The following is a 17,941-nucleotide window of genomic DNA, read 5'->3' on the forward strand; positions in this document are numbered from 1 at the left end:
CCTGATTTATCTCTAGTGTCCTTAGGATCTATCTTAGCAACAAACACAGATGCTCAATAAATTAATGGTTGAGGTAAGTGAACTGAATTACTGCTATTCTGTCATTTTTGCCTCCAGGGCCTATCACTCTTAGAGTCAAGCAACCAGTTAAATACAAAAGAATTTGAGGATCCCCTCCTGTGTACTCAGCAAATCAGCTTTCATTAGAGGGCTTCAGTTCTCTATGATTTGGGCTTCCACTAAGATAGTAACTACAATATTGAGTGTGTATTAAATGTTTATCATGTGATAGGCCTGGTTCTAAGCCTGTTATATATTTAATGAATCAGTCCACACAGTCTCATCTTCCCAATTATTATTGCCATCTTACGGATGATTAGATGTAGGGAGGCTACGTAATTTCCCCAAGGTCACAAAGCTGAGATATAGACCAGGCTCCAGCGTCCATATTCTTGGGCTCTGTGCTCTTCAATAATGTTCTCTCCTGAGCTCAGCATTTCCAGAGGATGTTTAGCAGAATGTCACAGAGATAATAAGGGGTGTCACATGAGGAACATCAAAAGAACAAAGACTGTTTAACCCGAGGAAGAGGCTACTTAGAGACAAATCCCTATGGATTCAGATAATCAGAGAACTGATTTGTTGGAGTCAAGATCAGTGGTGCTTTGGTATGATAGAGACCTTTTTCACTGTACTGTTCCCTGATGCTTCAGGCTGCCCTGAAAAATCACGAGTCCCACACCTCTTGGAGGAGGTGTCTGTTCGTCAATGTCTGTTTTTACATTAATTGTCCCATATTCCTCCACCACTTTTTTCTTTCAGTTTGTGAAAAACATGATATTTCCTTACCTGGCATAAGCTTTTGAAAGTAAAACTTGTTTGTTAAGCACCATGCAGTTTTCTGGTGAAGAGAGTATGCTGCTGCTGTTGCTAAGTCGCTTCAGTCGTGTCTGACTCTGTGCAACCCCATAGACGGCAGCCCACCAGGCTCCCCCGTCCCTGGGATTCTGCAGGCAAGAACACTGGAGTGGGTTGCCATTTCCTTCTCCAATGCATGAAAGTGAAAAGTGAAAGTGAAGTCACTCAGTCGTGTCCGACTCTTCGCGACCTCATGGACTACTGGAGTGGGGTGCCATTGCCTTCTCCGGAAGACAGTATAGGCTGAGTGTAACTATATGTTCCCTTTCCTTCTGAGCTTCACATACCTAGAGGCTCAGCCATCAGAGGAAGCTTAAATAATGTAGGAGGCATGACTCCTTGATGTCTCTGGCTTTAGCAAGATTTACTAGTACCTATTTGAATAATGCAAGGTTCTCTTTCTAATGTTGAGAAAATTGTGTATCTCATCCTGGGAAAACATCCATATTCACAATTAGCAATTAGTACCCTTATTTGGCAAATTCCTGTCTACTTCAGTTCAGCAATTACATGACTCAAACCACAGAAAAACAGTATTAAACTATTTTATTTTTCTGATTTGCAGCCCCATTCCACAGTCATAGCTGAGATGACATAGTGCAGATTGGAAACTATTCCTTTCACCCATTTCCTTGAAGACATTGACTAAGTCCACACTGATTTAATAACAGGGTTTCTCAGCACAGCCAAAAGTCCGTGAACATCTCAGCATAAGTCAGAGGTTGGAACATTTAGGAGAACACTCATACAAGAGCATTAAGTCAAAATCACACATATTAGGTTTCACCGTCCTGCATTTATTAACTTTGTTCTTCTTTTTCTTACGTCTTCTGTCTCCCAGCCAAAGACCAGTCCTCTCAGGGGGATGAGGAGAAAGACCCTCCAAAGAGCCACCCCTACTCGGTGGAGACCCCATATGGCTTCCATTTGGACCTGGACTTCCTCAAGTATGTGGATGACATCGAGAAGGGAAACACCATCAAAAGGATTCCTATCCACAGAAGGGCCAAGCAGGCCAAGTTCAGCACTTTGCCCCGAAACTTCAGCCTTCCCGACAGCGGGGCTCGCCCCCATGCTGTTCTTTCCCACCGGAACTGGTCCCCCATGGTGTCTAGGAAAGTGTTGGGGACAGAGGCCCGAGCCCAGCCACTGCCCCTCGGGGATCACCCCCAAGCCCCACAAGCCGCCAGCGGCAGTGAGCTGAGCTACCACCGGAAGGCCCTGCTGATGGAGACGGCCAGACAGCTGGAGGCTGCTGCTGCTCCCGGGGAGGCTGAGCTCACCTCTGGGAGTGGACGGCCCCAGCTTCTGAGAGCATCCAGCATGCCGGCCACGCTGCTGCAAACCAGGGCCTCGGAGGACCCAAGCCTAAACTCAGGACCCCCCACCCCGCCCGTCCTCCCCCAACTTCAGGGCGAAGGCGTTGTCTGTGATGGTGCCTTTGGGCCCGCGGAAGGATTTGCAGGTTTTTCCAACTCCACTCCGCGAGCAGCAACCCACCCGGAAGTCAGAGAGTCAGGAGACCTAGTGCCAGGGATTGCGGAGCTGATCCAGGAGGGGCCTGAGCCCCCAGAAAGCGAAGAGGCTCCAAATCACCTCTCTTTCCCGAGTCCACCTTTCTCGTCCCAGAATGCACTTGTGGTTCCAGAGGAGGCAGAAGACCGACAGGAAAGCAGAGGAGCCCAGGTGGTGGTCACAAGCCCCAGCTCTCCAACACCAAGCCCCCCGCCTCTGCCGTCACCCATCCCTGAGAATGAGCTCCCCCTGGAAGAAATCGAGCTCAACATCAGCGAAATCCCACCACCACCACCTGTAGAGGTGGACGTGAGAAGCATCGGGATCCGCGTCACGGAGGAAAGCCTGGGCCTTGCCTCCCTGGATCCTGGCAGCATCTCCAGCCTGAAGCAGCAAATCTCCGACCTTGAAGGCGAACTGTCTGGAAGAACTGAGGAACTGGCCCAGGTCAGAGCTGCCCTCCAGCGGCAGGAAGAGGAAATCAAGGCGAGGGGGCAGAGGATTCAAGAGCTAGAGTGCACTGTAGCTCAACTGGTAGAAAAGCTTAACGGAGGGAACACCAAAGATGCTCAGGGCCAGACTGATGCCATGGTCGGCACTGATCCCCTGCAGGGGCTCTTGACCAGGCAGTCGTGTGACAAGAGCATTGGGGTCAGCTTTCTGGGCAGCGTGGGATCTGGAAGCTGGGGAGCCAGGGGAGAGGGGAATGGCCCCCTGTGGGGGCGAGAAAGTCACACACGAGGGGATGGGAGCCCAGCAGGACTCGTGTCACCACCCCAGCCGTCAATGCCACAGGGCTCAGAGACGGTCCTCATGCCTTCTTCACACAGCTGCCTCTCCACTGAGCTCAGGATCGAAGAGGGAGGTTCTGAGCAGGCAGGAGGTTCTTCGGTGGGAATTAAGGGTCTGGACAGAGGAGTAGGAGGATCTCCAGGGAGTGCTGAGAGAAAGGCTCCCCCAGCAGGGAGGGAGGAGGCTGGTCCAGAGCTGTCAGGGAAGGAGCGCCCTGGAAGGCCACCAGGCTCCCCCACCGATGCCACTATTGGACAGTACGTTAAGAAGATCCAAGAGCTCCTGCAGGAGCAGTGGAGCTGCCTGGAACACGGGTACCCTGAGCTGGCCCGCGCCATCAAGCAGCCTGCCTCCAAACTCAGCAGCATCCAGAGCCAGCTACAGAGCTCCCTCAACCTGCTTCTGTCTGCCTACTCGGCCCAGGCTCCACCCCAGAAGGAGCCCCCAGGCCCCTCCTCCTCCCCACCAATGGGTAAATACTGGTGCCTGAGACTGGGAACCATTTCTCCTTTACTTGAATCAAAGGGGGAAAAGGGTTTTAATTGCATGCATATGTTTTTTTAAAAGATTTAAACACATCTGGGAGCCCAGTGGAATAAAAACTGATCTCTGTAACAGTGGAGGTTTGGTACCCCTCCTCTTGTCCTTTCTCTAACGTTGGGACTGACTGCAGGGCCACCACATACAGCTGTTCAGATAGCACAGGGCACAAAGATGCCAGAGGGTAAATGGGAGCTGAAACTCAGCCCACACTTGCCAAGCCGGCAGCACTGTGTCTGCCCAGAGGGGTGCCTCATTCCCATTGGCATTGTGTGCAGCAGCCCTGGCACTGGCTGTGAGTGCTTTAAACCTCTGCCTTCCTTAACTGTGTCCTGGGCTCTTGCGTTCCTGCGGTCCTCCCTAGTTCTTGCACATTAGAGGTTTTCTGTAGCTTTGTTTTGGAAGAACATTCTATTGCGATCTGAAATATTTTACTGAGTTTCAGTGTGTGTGTGTGAGAGAAAGAGAGACTTCCATACTCACATGTGCAAGTCGACCCTTTGGCTGAGCAGCACTTCTTCCTGTAACAGATCACACACTCTTCCCTGTTAAGTGGAACCATATTTTGCTTTGCTTAACGGGCAGCAACGTGTTAGTCTGCTTCCTGCCGCAGAGCACAAATTGGCTTTCTCATTATTTCGGTGCTAGTTCTAGTCTTAGCCCTTGTGAATTGCCCCCTGTACCTTTGAGAACAGCAAAATAAGATGTGTGCTCTTGCTCATGTATTTTCCATGCCTGCCCCACATCACAAATATTAACCGACTTGTGAGCCAGGAAGGGCCTCTGAGGTGCAGAAGTGGGTGCTGGATCAGGGGTTGGGAGGCCCAAGTTCTGCTGCTGCTCTGTCGTTCACTCAGCACATCTGAGCCTCAGATTTCCCCAGACTGAGACAGGGACAGCAGTGGCACCCTCACCACATGGTTCAGTAACTCTCCAATAACTCTTCTCTGTCATCTCCATGTAGAGGGTTTGTAAACAGGAACAATTTGACTAGCATTGACCAGAAGGCCGGCGCCCCTCAAAGATGCTCAGAATATTTGATTCATCTTGTCTAGTTCCTGTTCTACCCCTTCACACACCTCCAACCTGTGTCTCCTCAAAGCAAGGGTCACAGTTCTATTGCACTCGGGGGTATTCCCAAGATCATGCTAACCTGTGATGTTGTGTCTGCCTAGAGATCTCCCCGTCGACCAGCCTTAAATCCATAATGAAAAAGAAAGACTATGGCTTCCGTGCAGGAGGTAATGGGACCAAAAAGAACCTTCAGTTTGTTGGGGTTAACGGTGGGTAAGCATCGCTCGTGAAGCCCAGACTGCCCTGCACACCACCTCTCCCACTGTTACCCTGAACACTCTTTTCCTAGGGGGAAGCATCTGGTTTTCATTCTTCTTCAAGGGAATTAATCTCAACGGCCCTTTAAAACTCCCTCTCGGGTTTGCATATGTTTGGCTGCCTGCCAGACGTGGATCCTATGCTCTTTATGTCTTGGCTTTGGTGTCCCCGGGGCCAGGATTCAGTACCTTCTCGGAGTTGGGGGACACATGAGCCCTTGAAGGAAGACTAATCTGAACCACAACACTGAGTCAACAAACCCTTAATTTGTAGAATTTAAAATTTCATCCTTTTAATTTTTTCCTTCCTTCAACTAACTTATGGCAAATCAAACTGACGTTTTTTAGGATGAAGGAAAACAACTAATGTCTGTTGCCTCAGAACTTGAACCAGACCTTATATAGGGTAGACAGAAAACCGCTGGATTTAGAATACTTTCTCAGTCAGTCATTTAGTGAACATTTATTAAATACCAATGATGTGTTTGGTGGTAGGGATAAAAAAGTTCAAATAAATCATGGTCCTTGCCCTTAACTCACAGTCTGGACCTAAGTAGAGCTGAAACAAAAGTAAAGAGAAAACTTGGACAGGCTGAGCTGAACCCTAGTTGAGAAAGAAGCAGAGGATGGTAGGAAAGCCCACAGGGATGTGCCTGGGAAGTGCCCGGAAGAGATTGGAACCCTGGCTAATTTGGGTTAGACCAGAAGGAAGACACCAGATTCAGACAAGGGTGTCGTCACCACTGTTCGATGTTCTGTGAGGGAAACATCAGGAAAGATGAAGTGGGGTCATAGGTGGGTTTCTGTCCCCACTCCTGCAGCTGTCAGATATTGTGGCCCAGGGGAAACCACTTTTTTCTTTTACCAGCTTGTGTCCAGAAAGGAGAATCAGCCTAATCTCAAAGCCTAAAGCAGGTCCTGCCTCTCCCCCTGCTTGAATACTTGCAAAAGTGCCAGCTTTGTACCAAAACCTGGAAGTCTGTTTTGTGACTAGAGCATTTCTCGCCCCCTCCACAGGCTCTGCCCTTTCTTCACTCAAACATGCTGGGTCAGGCTGAGCTTGGGGATTTTGCATTTGCCTTTCCCTCCACTTAAAGAGGAGGAAGTGGCAACCCACTCCAGTGTTCTTGCCTGAAAACCCCCATGGACAGTGGTGTGCCTGGTGGGCTACAGTCCATGGAGTCACAAAGAGGTGGACCTGACTGAGCAACTGAGCACACACACCATTTAGAGTGCTCCTTTCTTTTTTCACACATATATTTATTTTTTATGCATTCTTTTTAAAATATTCTTTTTCATTATGGTTTATCCCAGGATATTGAATATATTTTTTTTAAGTGCTCCTCTTGCAGATAACTGTCAGTACATGTCACTCTGATGTGATGGTTCTCAACCTTGATTGAACCTAGGAAACCTGAGGCAGCCTTGAAAAATATCAATGCCTGAGCCCCTCCCAGATGGAAGACTCTGGTTTAATTAGTCTCAGGTGCAGTACAGCTATTGGAAATTTTAACTACCCTCAAATAGTTCTAACATGCAACCAATGTTAAAAAATTCTGCTCTAAATAAAGTGGTCCCTCCTCCCATCACAGTATCCCATGGCCCATTACTAGTTTATTCATTGCTCTTACAATTATCTGAATACATTGTTCATGTGTTTATTTTCTCCCACCCCCTACTTAGAGTTTCAGCTCGGTTAGGACAGGGATTTTGGAGTTTTCATGGAAACAATTCTAAGATAAAGAATTATTTGGTAAATTTAATATGTCCCCCCCGCCCCACTTTCTTAATCACAAAAACATAAGGTTGTTCCAAGCACAGTAGAGGAAGAAATATCTGGGGTTTGAACAAGAGAGCATGCAAGCATACCAGTGAGCAGGTTGGGTCTGCAAATTCAGTCAGCATAGGGGCCTTGCATAGGGACCGCTATTCAGAGAAAGAGCATGAGGGGGTTCAGTAGAAATCATGGCACTGGTCTCGCCTCGTCCAGTGGGCCAAGAATCTGAAGTCTTCATCTTATCTGGAGCATCCTCCATCAGAGGTCCCTCGTTGTCCATCAGCAGAGAGATCAATAAGTCTTCCAGAACTTTCCTCCATGGTATCTGGTCTGCCACCTCAATAGAGTTGCATATACCTGAACATAAGGATCATTGCTAGGGAGGAAAGGCCATGAGTCAAGTGACCTACACCCACACTTTTGCTCTTCCAAGCTGTGGATGAAATAGCAACTGAGAAAGGCAGCTGCTAGGTTCAGGATTCTAAGCTGTGTCCCAGGAGTAGATGCAGACGGTTTCTCTCTTGCCAGGGGTAAGCTGGGCTAGAACAGGGGTCTAAAGGGAGGCTTCACTATCACCCATAGATGTGAGGATTTGTCAGGCAATTCAGAGAATTCAGTGTAGGGGTCGGGGATGTTTGCCTAGATCTGGTTCCCTCTCTGCACAGGACATTAGGATTCCAGATTCAAATGCTTTCATGAGAACCTTGGATTGCCTTTCTGAATCATCTGAATGCAACTGAATGCATGGCCAATTAGGCCATGGGCTATTTGTATGTTTGTTGCAAAGAGCTTAGTTAATTATCTTTACTCCCTAAATGGCCTCTAGTGTTAGAGCTCTTAAAAGCATGCTCCTCTGACAGTAACTTTCCTGGGAGTCCCCTTGCCCAGGCCTGCAGGTGTAGCCAACGAGGGACAAGGGTAGTGAGAAGGCCAGTATTATCTAAAATCTGAGTTCTCCCCTGTGTTGACATGAGCACTGGGCAGGAAGCACAGAATGAGCGACCCTGTCTCCTTCCGCAGCTATGAGACCACCTCGAGTGAGGAGACCAGTGGTGAGGACAGCTCCCCAGAAGACTTGTCTGACAGCGAGGCTGAGAAGAAATGTGATGGCCCAGAACCCAGCCAGGGCAAGGATGCCCACCTCAGCTGTAGGGTGGGCCAGGGCACCCATGAGGGCACCCACGACACAGACCAGGAAACTGGGCCTGGTGAAGAGCTCCCCCATCCCAAGACTGAGAGGTAAGTGAGACGGGGACTGATGGGGCGCATCATCTTTTGAGAAAGAGCAAGTGTATTTACTCACCTTTGTATCCAGTCATTTGTTTATTTGTTAACTCCGTTATCCATCTATTCAACAGTATTTATTTGAGTTTCTAGTCTATGCCAGGTACTATGCATTGGTTGAATGAAACAGATCTAGCTCCTGCCTTCATGGATTATACTGTCATAGACAGAGCTCTGCATATGAAGCTAACATGGTCCTAGCACTGGAAATGTAAAGGACTTGACATGCATTTTCTTGATGTAATCCTTTTAACAAGCTGTAAGGTGGTAATTATTAGAAGACCCACTTTATAGATGTAGAAAGAGAGGCTTAGAGAAGTTAGGTGGCACAACTAGCAGAGTGAGCATTCCAACTTTGGTTCTCTCTTTTGGGCTGCTCTGGGCCTTTCTTGTCGCATGTGGGTTTTCTCTAATTGTGGTGTGCTATGGCTTCTGTTGTGGAGCGCAGGCTCTAGAATGCACAGGCTCGGTAGTTACATGGCATGGGATAAGTTCATCCATGGCTTCTGGGATCTTAGTTCCCTAACCAGGGATCAAACTGAGTCCCTTGCATTGAAAGGCAGATTCTCAACCACTGCATCACCAGGGAAGTCCCTTGATTTAGGTCTTTTGTAATCCTCCCACATGTTTCTCTGCCTCTCTCATTGGCCATGCTGACATAACCCGGTCTTTTAAAGGGATGGGAGGTCATTTGGCATGATGACGAGAGTACTGTCTTTGGAGCTGGACATGCTTCAGATCCTACATCTGCCACAGTATTACTTTAGACAAGGTACATAAGCTGTGGTCGCCTCAGTTTCCTCATCTGTAAAATGTGGATAGTAGCAATCTGATAGATTTGGTCTGAGGACTGAATGAGAAAAAGTATGTAAAATGCCTAGTGCAGGGCCTGCCACATAGTAGACTGCCTGTAAATGGGAGAAATGAGAGTAGTAAGTACCATTAATTATCATTATCACCATCCCCAGCCTGGCTGCTGAAGAAGAGATAGGAGAGAATGGCAGCTGACTGTCCAGCAGGGCCACGCGGCTGCTCCATCATAGCAGCGCTGTAAGGACTTGATGAAAGTGGAGCCTCATGGTGACCAATGCCGTTGACTCCCAGCCTAGGCCTCTCAGTGCTAAGCCTGCCCTTTTACCAGTGCAGCAATGTGCATATCATTGAGAGTGCCCTGGTGCTATCAATTTTCATTTGATTGACTCTATTAGTGCTTACTATATCCTTCATGGAAGAATAACCTGAAGAAATTTGCTGCTGTGGAGTGGGTCCTTTCGATTTTTTAAGTCACTCAGGCAGAAAATGTTTGCTCCAAAGTCAGGAAGATAACCTTCCCTTTCCCAGCATGTCAGGAATGACGGTGGGGCCCATGGCCCCCTAAAATGCTTTGGTGATCTGACCTCATCCCCTGAAAACAGCAGGATCCAAAGGGGAATATGCTGGGCTCATTCTTCAGAAGAGTTCAGAAGTCAGCCCTGTTTGACAGGAGGCTGTATTCACTCAGTGTTTCTGAGGAATGCCCCTGACCCTGAGAAGTTGCCTAGTTGGGATGTCTGAGTTGCTGAGAAGTGAAAAATGAGAGTGAAAGTCAAGGTAGGGGACTTTTTTTTTAATCAAGATGGAGACTGATATATATATATATATATATGAATTAATTTTTTTCTTTAGATATAAACCCTCAGAAGAATTCCTTAATGCATGCCGGGCATTGAGCCAACATCTGCCAGAAACTGGGACGACCACTGACCAGCTCTTGGTACTCTGATTTGTCATCGTCATGTAAAGATTTCCGTACTGTTGAAGTTGTTAGTTCCACCCGGATGACTTGGGTCTTGCAACTGAGGCAGCTTTGCGGGTGTTCTTGGGATTCCCTCTTTGCTGTGTGCTGTCTCACTTGCCCAAACTCTGCTGCCCAAGGTGATGGATTGTGTTGAGAAAGTGGAACCCGTCCATGTGCACAGGAACCGGGGCTGGGGCTCAGAGGCATTTACCGAATGTTATTAGGCATCCCGCCCTGAATATGTCATGGAATCATTTGTGGCTTAGGCTCAAAATTACCTCACAGTTTGATAGTACTGTGGGTAGAGAGGAAAAGAGCAGGTGGAATGGAAACCACAGTTCTGTTCCCCGGACTGCCGTCTGTGAGATACTGAATGAGTCAGTTCAATGCTCAGGGCCCTGGTTTCCTCATTAATAAAATGAAGGTAGTGAACTGCATGTCTCCACTTCCTCAGGCCCTGGCATTTTGTTCTGTAGTCTTGACTGTTTTTCTTGAAGTGCACCTGTGGGTCAAGAGACCAAAAGCAAGCAAATACATCTGTTTGCTCCTTAACACTATCATGGCCCACAGAGATTTAAACATTTAAGGATTAATTTCTGCTTGAATCAAGAGGTACTGATACAGACACATTTTCCCATGTCGTGAGAGCCACAGATAAGACCCAATATGTAACAGTGTGTAAGCATTTTTAAAGCCCATTTTGTTCTCCTTTGCAGAAAAGCCTTAGGAGTAAAAACGATCGATTAGTCCATTTTCATTAGTATTTTATCTTCGCTGATTTGGCAAGTAACTTGTTCCCAGATTGTTAAAGAACCAATATGTGATGTGGATATTGATTAAAACTCCTGCTACTTATTCTTCAATGAATTACAGAGCTAAGTTATTTCCTAGATCTTCAATTAAAATCTTCCACCATGTTCCTTAATATTAGGGTCTTTCTCCAGATTCTCCTGAAGATTCCATAGGTAAAGGAGATATTCTGATACATAAAAAATGTTTCAGTCACAAAAGAGTCCACTGTTTTCTGCGTAGAAAAGCAATTAGAGGACATGCCAACCTGACATCACACACATTAGGATCAAAGCACAGAACACCCCTCCCCACCTTAGAGACAAAGCAGGATATGCAGGGACCTCATTTGGCAGAGCCTGAGAGGTTGGAAACCAAGCCCTTTTTTCACCCTCATTTTATAGATAGTACGAGAAGGATTCAAAATGTATTAGGACTTCCAAGGTCATGCAGCTGAGCCAGGACTTAAGCCTGGCCCTACAAGTTTAGTGACTCCCAATCCAGTGCCCTTTCTGGAATGAATATGAACTCATCTCTTCAGTCATGGGCCCATTGTTTCTCCTTCCCTTTAGGAAAATAATCTAATCATAGTCCATTTAAAACACTTAGGTCATGTCACGTGCAGAGTTGGTGTCATTTGCTCTGGGACTCTCCTTACTTGGAATACTGTAGATAGTGGGATCCTGCCATGGGCTGTTTAACCATTTTCTCTGAAGGTCCTAGCAAAGCTTCAAAGCCAAAAATATTTCAAGCACATCTGTTTGGATTTTACTTCATGCATATGTTGGGCATGTTGTTTGTCTTAGCTTTCAGTGTGCATTTTTCCCATTAATGTTGTGACGCTCCAGCTATGCCTGTTAAAAACATGCAGGTACCCCAGTGGAGTCTGGGCTAGTCAACACAGGCTGGTGTAAATGTGTGAAAGAGGGGTTCGTGATTATCCTGTGCTTATGGGGAATGTGATCTAAATGTACAGTGGAGTCAAGTTGTCCCCAAGTAAAGTGTCGTGTTACTGGCTGTTTGCTGCTCTCCCAGTCCTCCTGTCTAACTCACATGATGGGGGAGCCAATCCCGCAGGTTGAAAGAGTGCGGGTACCCCCGCACCCTGCTAGCTCTGTGCCCTCCAGGAGTAAATCGCAGTGAGAGTTGGAGGGAATTGAAGGGATATACGTGGAAGGAACCTAAGCTGACCTTTCCCAGTGGAAACTGACACCCCAGCTGGAGCACCTGGGTAGGTAACCTTCTGGAATTACAATGTGTTGGTATTTCAGAAGCAGAGCTTGAACACCATCAGTCAAGAGTGGTTCCGCATCTCCAGCCGGAAGTCATCCAGCCCTGCTGTAGTGGCCGCCTACCTCCGCGGGGTCCAGCCTCACTCCCCACACTTGCTAAAGCTGCTTGTCAATCTGGCTGATGGCAATGGGAACACAGCTCTTCACTACAGTGTGTCCCACTCTAACTTCTCCATCGTGAAGCTGCTGCTGGAGACAGGTCAGAAACACTTGCACCTGTGCTGACTGGGTCCCTCTGTGAAGGGCAGGTCTTGTTACCACTTCTTTGCAGCGAGGAGCTTTTTCACTGTTCTGAATTTCTCCTGTACTCTAGGAGCTGGGCCAGACCATTTTGCCTTTATTATATCATGTATTCTTCACAGTATTCGTGATGTAGGTATCGTTATTCTCGTGTTACAGTTGAGGAAACTGAGGCTCAGGAAGTTATAAAACTTGCTCAGATCACAGTGCTGGTAAGTGGTAGAGTCAGAATTTATATTCAGTTTGTCCAACTCCAGTGCTATACCACACCTCCTCTAGGAAAGGTCACACTTTACCATCTTCATAAGTACATTTTAACAAAGGCCATGCAGATGTGCACACAGCCATTCAGTTGTGTCTACCTCTTTGCCCTGGACTGCAGCATGCCAGACTTCCCTGTCCTTCACTATCTTCTGGAGTTTGCTCAAAATCATGTCCATTGAGTCAGTGATACTATCTAACCATCTCATCCTCTACCACTCCCTTCTCCTTTTGTCTTCAGTCTTTCCCAGCCTCAAGGCCTTTTCCAGTGAATCGGCACTTTACATCAGGTGGCCAAAGTATTGGAGCTTCAGCTTTAGCATCAGTCCTTCCAGTGAATATTCAGGATTAATTTCCTTTCGGATTGACCAGTTTGATCTCCTTGCAGTCCAAGGGACTCTCAAGAGTTTAAAGCCATAGCTTCATTTAATCAATTTGACTCAATTTGATTCATTCATCCTTCCTCAGATATGTGTAGACTATGTATGATGTCCATACTGCCTGCCACCAGAGATGTGACCTACATGGAGCTCTTGCCTTCCCAGGAGTTTACAGCTTGACAGTCAGGATGGAGGAGGATGATGGCTCCCAAGAGAGAGGTGTAGAGTGTGATTTCAGGACTGAAAAGAAGGGAGATAACATTCTGCTGAGAGAGCAGGAAGGGCTTCCTTGGTGGCTCAGATGGTAGAGAATCCACCTGAAATGCACGAGCCCTAAGTTCGATCCCTTGATCAAGAAGATCCCTTGGAGAAGGGAATGGCAACCCACTCCAGTATTCTTGCCTGGGAAATCCCATGGACAGAGGAGCCTGGTGGGCCATGGTCCATAGGGTCACAAAGAGTCAGACACAACTTAATGGCACAGCACTGAGAGAGCAGGGAAGGCGCACTGCAGTGGGTCATTTCCTGCAGACAGAGAGATGTCCCCGGCCAATGAGGAGGATCATGTCAAGAAGGAAAAAGATTGTTCACTGGGTCAAATATTGTACTGTAGTGTCTCTGGCAGATGACACCAAGACTTGGCAGGTTTGGAAAGAGGCCACTGGTGACTTTGGAAACAGTTGTTTCAGGGGATTGTTAGAAGGAAACTGGATTGCAGAGATCTGAATATATTTGTTGTCTGAGAAGAATTCAAGAGAGACACACAGAGAAAGAGAGAGAGAGAGATGAAGAGAGGAAGAGAGAGATTAAAGATACAGAGGAGAGAAGATGCTTGATGGAGCATGGTCTTTCAGGAGCTGGAAAAACCTGGAATCCACAGCAGAGACAGATGAGATCAGCCTAGGCAAGCTGCTGGGATATTTATTTTTTCTGAGATGGAAGCAAAAGGAAAGGAGGTGGGCGAAGGTCCAGAGAGATGTTGAGGAGGAGAAAAGGGAAGTGAGCGTTGTTCAGGATCTGGAGAAAGGGAAGACTCTTCCCTCTGGTGGAGAATCATTGCAAATGGCCTTGACCCTCTTAGGAGCTGGAAAAGGCAGTTAAGAGTCGAATAAAGACCTTTGTGTCTGCTGATACGATACCACAGGGCTTGTAGCAGAGTTTCAACAGAGTGTGTGACGACATCAAGCAGTCTAGGACTGGTGGTATGAGTGCAGGTTGATGGGACTGACTGAAGGTGTGTGGGTCCCAGTCAAATGTCATCTGTGAGTTTAGGAAAGCTGTATGAAGGATATTTAGGATGCTACCTACAAGGGATAAAAAACCCCAGATGGTCTCCATGGATTAGGCCCTCCCTCTACTAAGCATCTGGCACCTGAGATCTCATTTAGTCTTCATAACTATCTTGTTAGTAGAATGATTATCCCTTTTTTATAGACAATGAAAGTGATGCCCAGAAAAGTCAACAGATTTGCTCCAGATCATGCAATGACTAAGCACACTGCTGGGGTTTGAAGTCCATACTGTGGAGTCCAGGAGTCAGAGCACATGCTAGATGTGTAATCCTAATTTAGAGGCCACAGGGGAAGTTTAAACAGGCATCAGGAAGTCCAAATTCCAGATCCAGCAACTTTCCTGCAACATGGATCTCATTCCCGTCACCCCTCCACTGGCTTACATCCCTCTCATGGCTTCCCCTCGCTCTTGGATCAGAAGGCGGCTCCCTCAGCCTGGCCTTCAGGTATCCCAGATGGTCCAGGCCTGTCTGCCTTTCCTTTCTCTGCAGCCACCATGTACCCTCCCTTCCATTCCAGCCACACGGCCTCAGAGTCACCACACTCATTCCCACCTTGGGACTTCTGCATTTTCTTTCCATCTGGATCCTTTCACCTGAAACTCTTTTCATGATTGGTCCCTTCTCGTTGTTCAAGTCACAGCTCTGATGTCACCTCAGAGAGTGATCCATCTAAAGTGGCTGCCCCATCTCTCTCTAGTAGAACATCCTGTTTCTTTCTTTAGGTGATCTTGCTTGTCACTTCTATCTGAGTTCTAATAGAACTGAGCTAACCCAGGAGAGGCTCTGCCTGTCTTATTCCTTTCAGTATCACCAGCACTTGGTCCACTTCCTGGCTCATGGTGAGTGTTGAGTGAAAATATTTGTCATAAGAAAGAGTGGATGGATGACCCCTGGGAGTTAGATTAAATTCCAGTAAGTTTCCAATTCTTCAAAATTCTCTTAAGTAGCCTTGAGGCTCTTTGCCTGTATGGAAAAGTGATGTATGTAATGATAACCTAAAGTTCCTTCTGCATCCCACATCATCAGAGGAAGATAAAGTTACATTTCTAACATTCTTCATGGATTCATGGATAGCATCAAAATGGTAGCTCAGTTGAGAAAGGCACCCACCTATGCCTCTGGGTTCCATTTGTTGTGTTTAGTCTTAGGGCTTTTCATTATGGAACATGTATAACAGCAACACTACTGCTTAAAAGGCTTCCTGGATGGTGTTAGTGGTAAAGAATCCTCCTGCCAGTGCAGGAGACTCAAGAGACACACATTCAATCCCTGGGTCGGGAAGATCACTTGGAGAGGGGAATGGCAACCCACTCCAATATTCTTGTCTCGGAAATCCCATGGACAGAGAAGCCTGGTGGGTTACAGTCCATGGGATCGCAAAGAACAGATCACCTTTGATTTGGTTGTTATAAATTTCTGCTGGTGTTTTCTGAGATCCAGTCAATACTCATCAACCATAAAGTGGTTTGGAAACTTTTCCCTTTAACATGCTCAAATAGCTAAACAGCCACAAGCATAAAGAATGGGGTGGGTTAGTTGGGGAGACGTTCTGAGAGTCCCATTCCTTTCTCTCACTGTAGAAGGGGTGTTGAGGAGGGCAGATCTGTCCCACTCCCAACTGGGCTCCCTTCCCAGCCATTTGTGCAGAATCTGGAAAGCACATTACAAACTGTAAAAGGCTGCACTGAAGTGACTCATCGTTTTTGAGAAGAGAGTCATGGCTGCACCTCCACCAGCCTAGTCCCTTGTGAACCGTGCTCTATTTTACCGCGACACCTCTGCAGAAGAGAAGCTGGCTGACTTGGAGAATGTTCAGTCAAGAGTCTGCCCCTCACCTCTGGGGAGGGCTGGTTTGCTCACTGGAGATGCTCAGAAGCATTGCTTTGAAAGTGGGGGGTCCTCAGTCCTTTTTCAGAGCCTCAGGGAAGAATTAGTCATTCTACTGAATTATAGGTCACGTTTCTGAAGAGAGCATAGAGAGTCGTAACCTGAGGCTCATTTATACATCTTAAAAGCAAACATGAAATAGTCACGGGGTAAAAATTTTAAAGTCATTAACCAGGCAGTGCAGATAGATAGTCCCATCTTTATCAGAACAGGGTTATAAGGCATTGAATGGAGCTGATATTTGCCTTTCATAGTTCAGTTGGTCATGACAGTGGTCAGAGAAGCTTCAGTGAGGAAACTGCTGATTCGTGAGCACAACTGTGTCCATTGGCATTCTGGTCCATTATGACACATTTCTGAAGAATTGTTTGGGGTGGAGGGACTGTTAGCCAAATATTATTTTTTCCCCTTGCACAGAACTCATGAGTAAATCTGACATTTTGTCTTAAACCACATTTGTTTTAATGAATATCTGAGTCTTCAAGAGCAAGTAGCAAGGATGTGATGATAAGAATACCATTCTGGACAATAATAGCAGTAACAGTTAATGCTCATTGAGTGTTTATTATGTGCTGGCTGCCATTCTAAGTGCTCTTAATATATTAACTCATTAAATTTCACAGTAACCTTACAGGTTCTTTTATTATCTCCCTTTTACAGAAGAAATACTAAGAAAGTCTCAGACTTGCTCTACTGAGGTAGTTTTATTACTGGCCTAAAGAGACACATAGTTTTTCTCCTGAGCAATAGTACAGGGAAGATTTAGTTTTTCACGCTGTGTGTGTGTGTGTTAGTCACTTAGTCGTGTCCGACTCTTTGTGACCCCGTGGACTGTAGCCCACCAGGCTCCTCTGTCAATGGGATTCTCCAGGCAAGAATACTGGAGTGGGTTGCCATTTCCTTCTCCAAGTTGTACAACCCTTAAAGGGCTTCCCTGCTGGCTCAGTGGTAATGAGTCTGCAGGAGACATGGGTTTGACACCTGGGTCAGTAAGATCTCCTGGAAAAGGAAATGGCAACCCACTCCAGTATTCTTTGGCGGAAAGTTCCATGGACAGGAGCCTGGTGGGCTACAGCCCATGGGGTCACAAAAGAGCTGGACACAGCTAAGCAACAACAAGTGCCCTTAGAAGGTGGGAGCCTTCAGGCAGCAGGCTGATGACCTCCTCCACCTCCTTTGGTGGGGACGGATGTGAATGCATATCCCCAGGGTTAAGAAGCAAAAATTTCCTTTGAGTTCTCATGTACTACTTCATCTTAAAAATATGCCAGTTTCCCATTCTTTTGTGAAACGTATATTCTTAATTGCTTTAATATAAACATCTGTGAAGTGTTTTTCTATTGTGCTTCTCAAATGAGTTGGTTATTCCCAGAAGATTTCTGTGTTTATCCTGGGGCATTTTTTCATGTCCTCTGGTCCATTTCACAAGATATCACTAGGCCTTTGAAAGGACCTACCACCACAGCCAGTAGTTCATGAGTTATACATAGACACAGAGCAAGACCTGAAGTGCCTACCTGAGGGCGACATGAGGCTGTACGAGTGATGGGCTCTAGTGTCAGATAGACCTGACACCCAATGAGTGAGTCCTGCTCTCGATGCTCCTTCACTGGGGCATTGATAGAGTTTCACTCACCTTCTTCACTCCACTGAAGGACACCTTCAGTGTCCTCATCTGTAAAATATGAATAATAGTGCCCCACTTTAGGAAATAAAGTCAAGGTCATAGGCCTTGGTCATCTCTGACTCTCCTCTGCACCTTTTTTGCTAGGTATCCTCAGAAAACTTGTAAAGAAAAGTAGCCGCTGTTAAAGGCTGCTAAAAATGTAGAATGCAGATTCCACCACTGGGAAAGAATTGCTCT

At 46.8% G+C, this 17,941-nt stretch overlaps 1 protein-coding gene across 2 annotated transcripts in view; it reads left to right on the plus strand.

Moving 5' to 3' along the window:
* The window catches only part of KANK4 (KN motif and ankyrin repeat domains 4), a 32,652-nt gene that overhangs the window by 5,466 nt on the left and 9,245 nt on the right, over positions 1 to 17,941 (plus strand). The window contains exons 2-6 of one of the 2 annotated variants that reach the window (XM_068966544.1): positions 1,760 to 3,697; positions 4,941 to 5,052; positions 7,894 to 8,112; positions 9,823 to 9,910; positions 11,995 to 12,214. In XM_068966544.1, coding sequence (XP_068822645.1) covers positions 1,760 to 3,697; positions 4,941 to 5,052; positions 7,894 to 8,112; positions 9,823 to 9,910; positions 11,995 to 12,214 — 2,577 coding nt within the window. Of the gene's footprint in view, positions 1 to 1,759; positions 3,698 to 4,940; positions 5,053 to 7,893; positions 8,113 to 9,822; positions 9,911 to 11,994; positions 12,215 to 17,941 lie in introns of those variants that run through there. The other variant, XM_068966545.1, reaches the window with a different exon arrangement.

Source organism: Capricornis sumatraensis, chromosome 2, assembly GCF_032405125.1.
Source record: "Capricornis sumatraensis isolate serow.1 chromosome 2, serow.2, whole genome shotgun sequence".
In the NCBI taxonomy this organism is placed as follows: domain Eukaryota; kingdom Metazoa; phylum Chordata; class Mammalia; order Artiodactyla; family Bovidae; genus Capricornis; species Capricornis sumatraensis.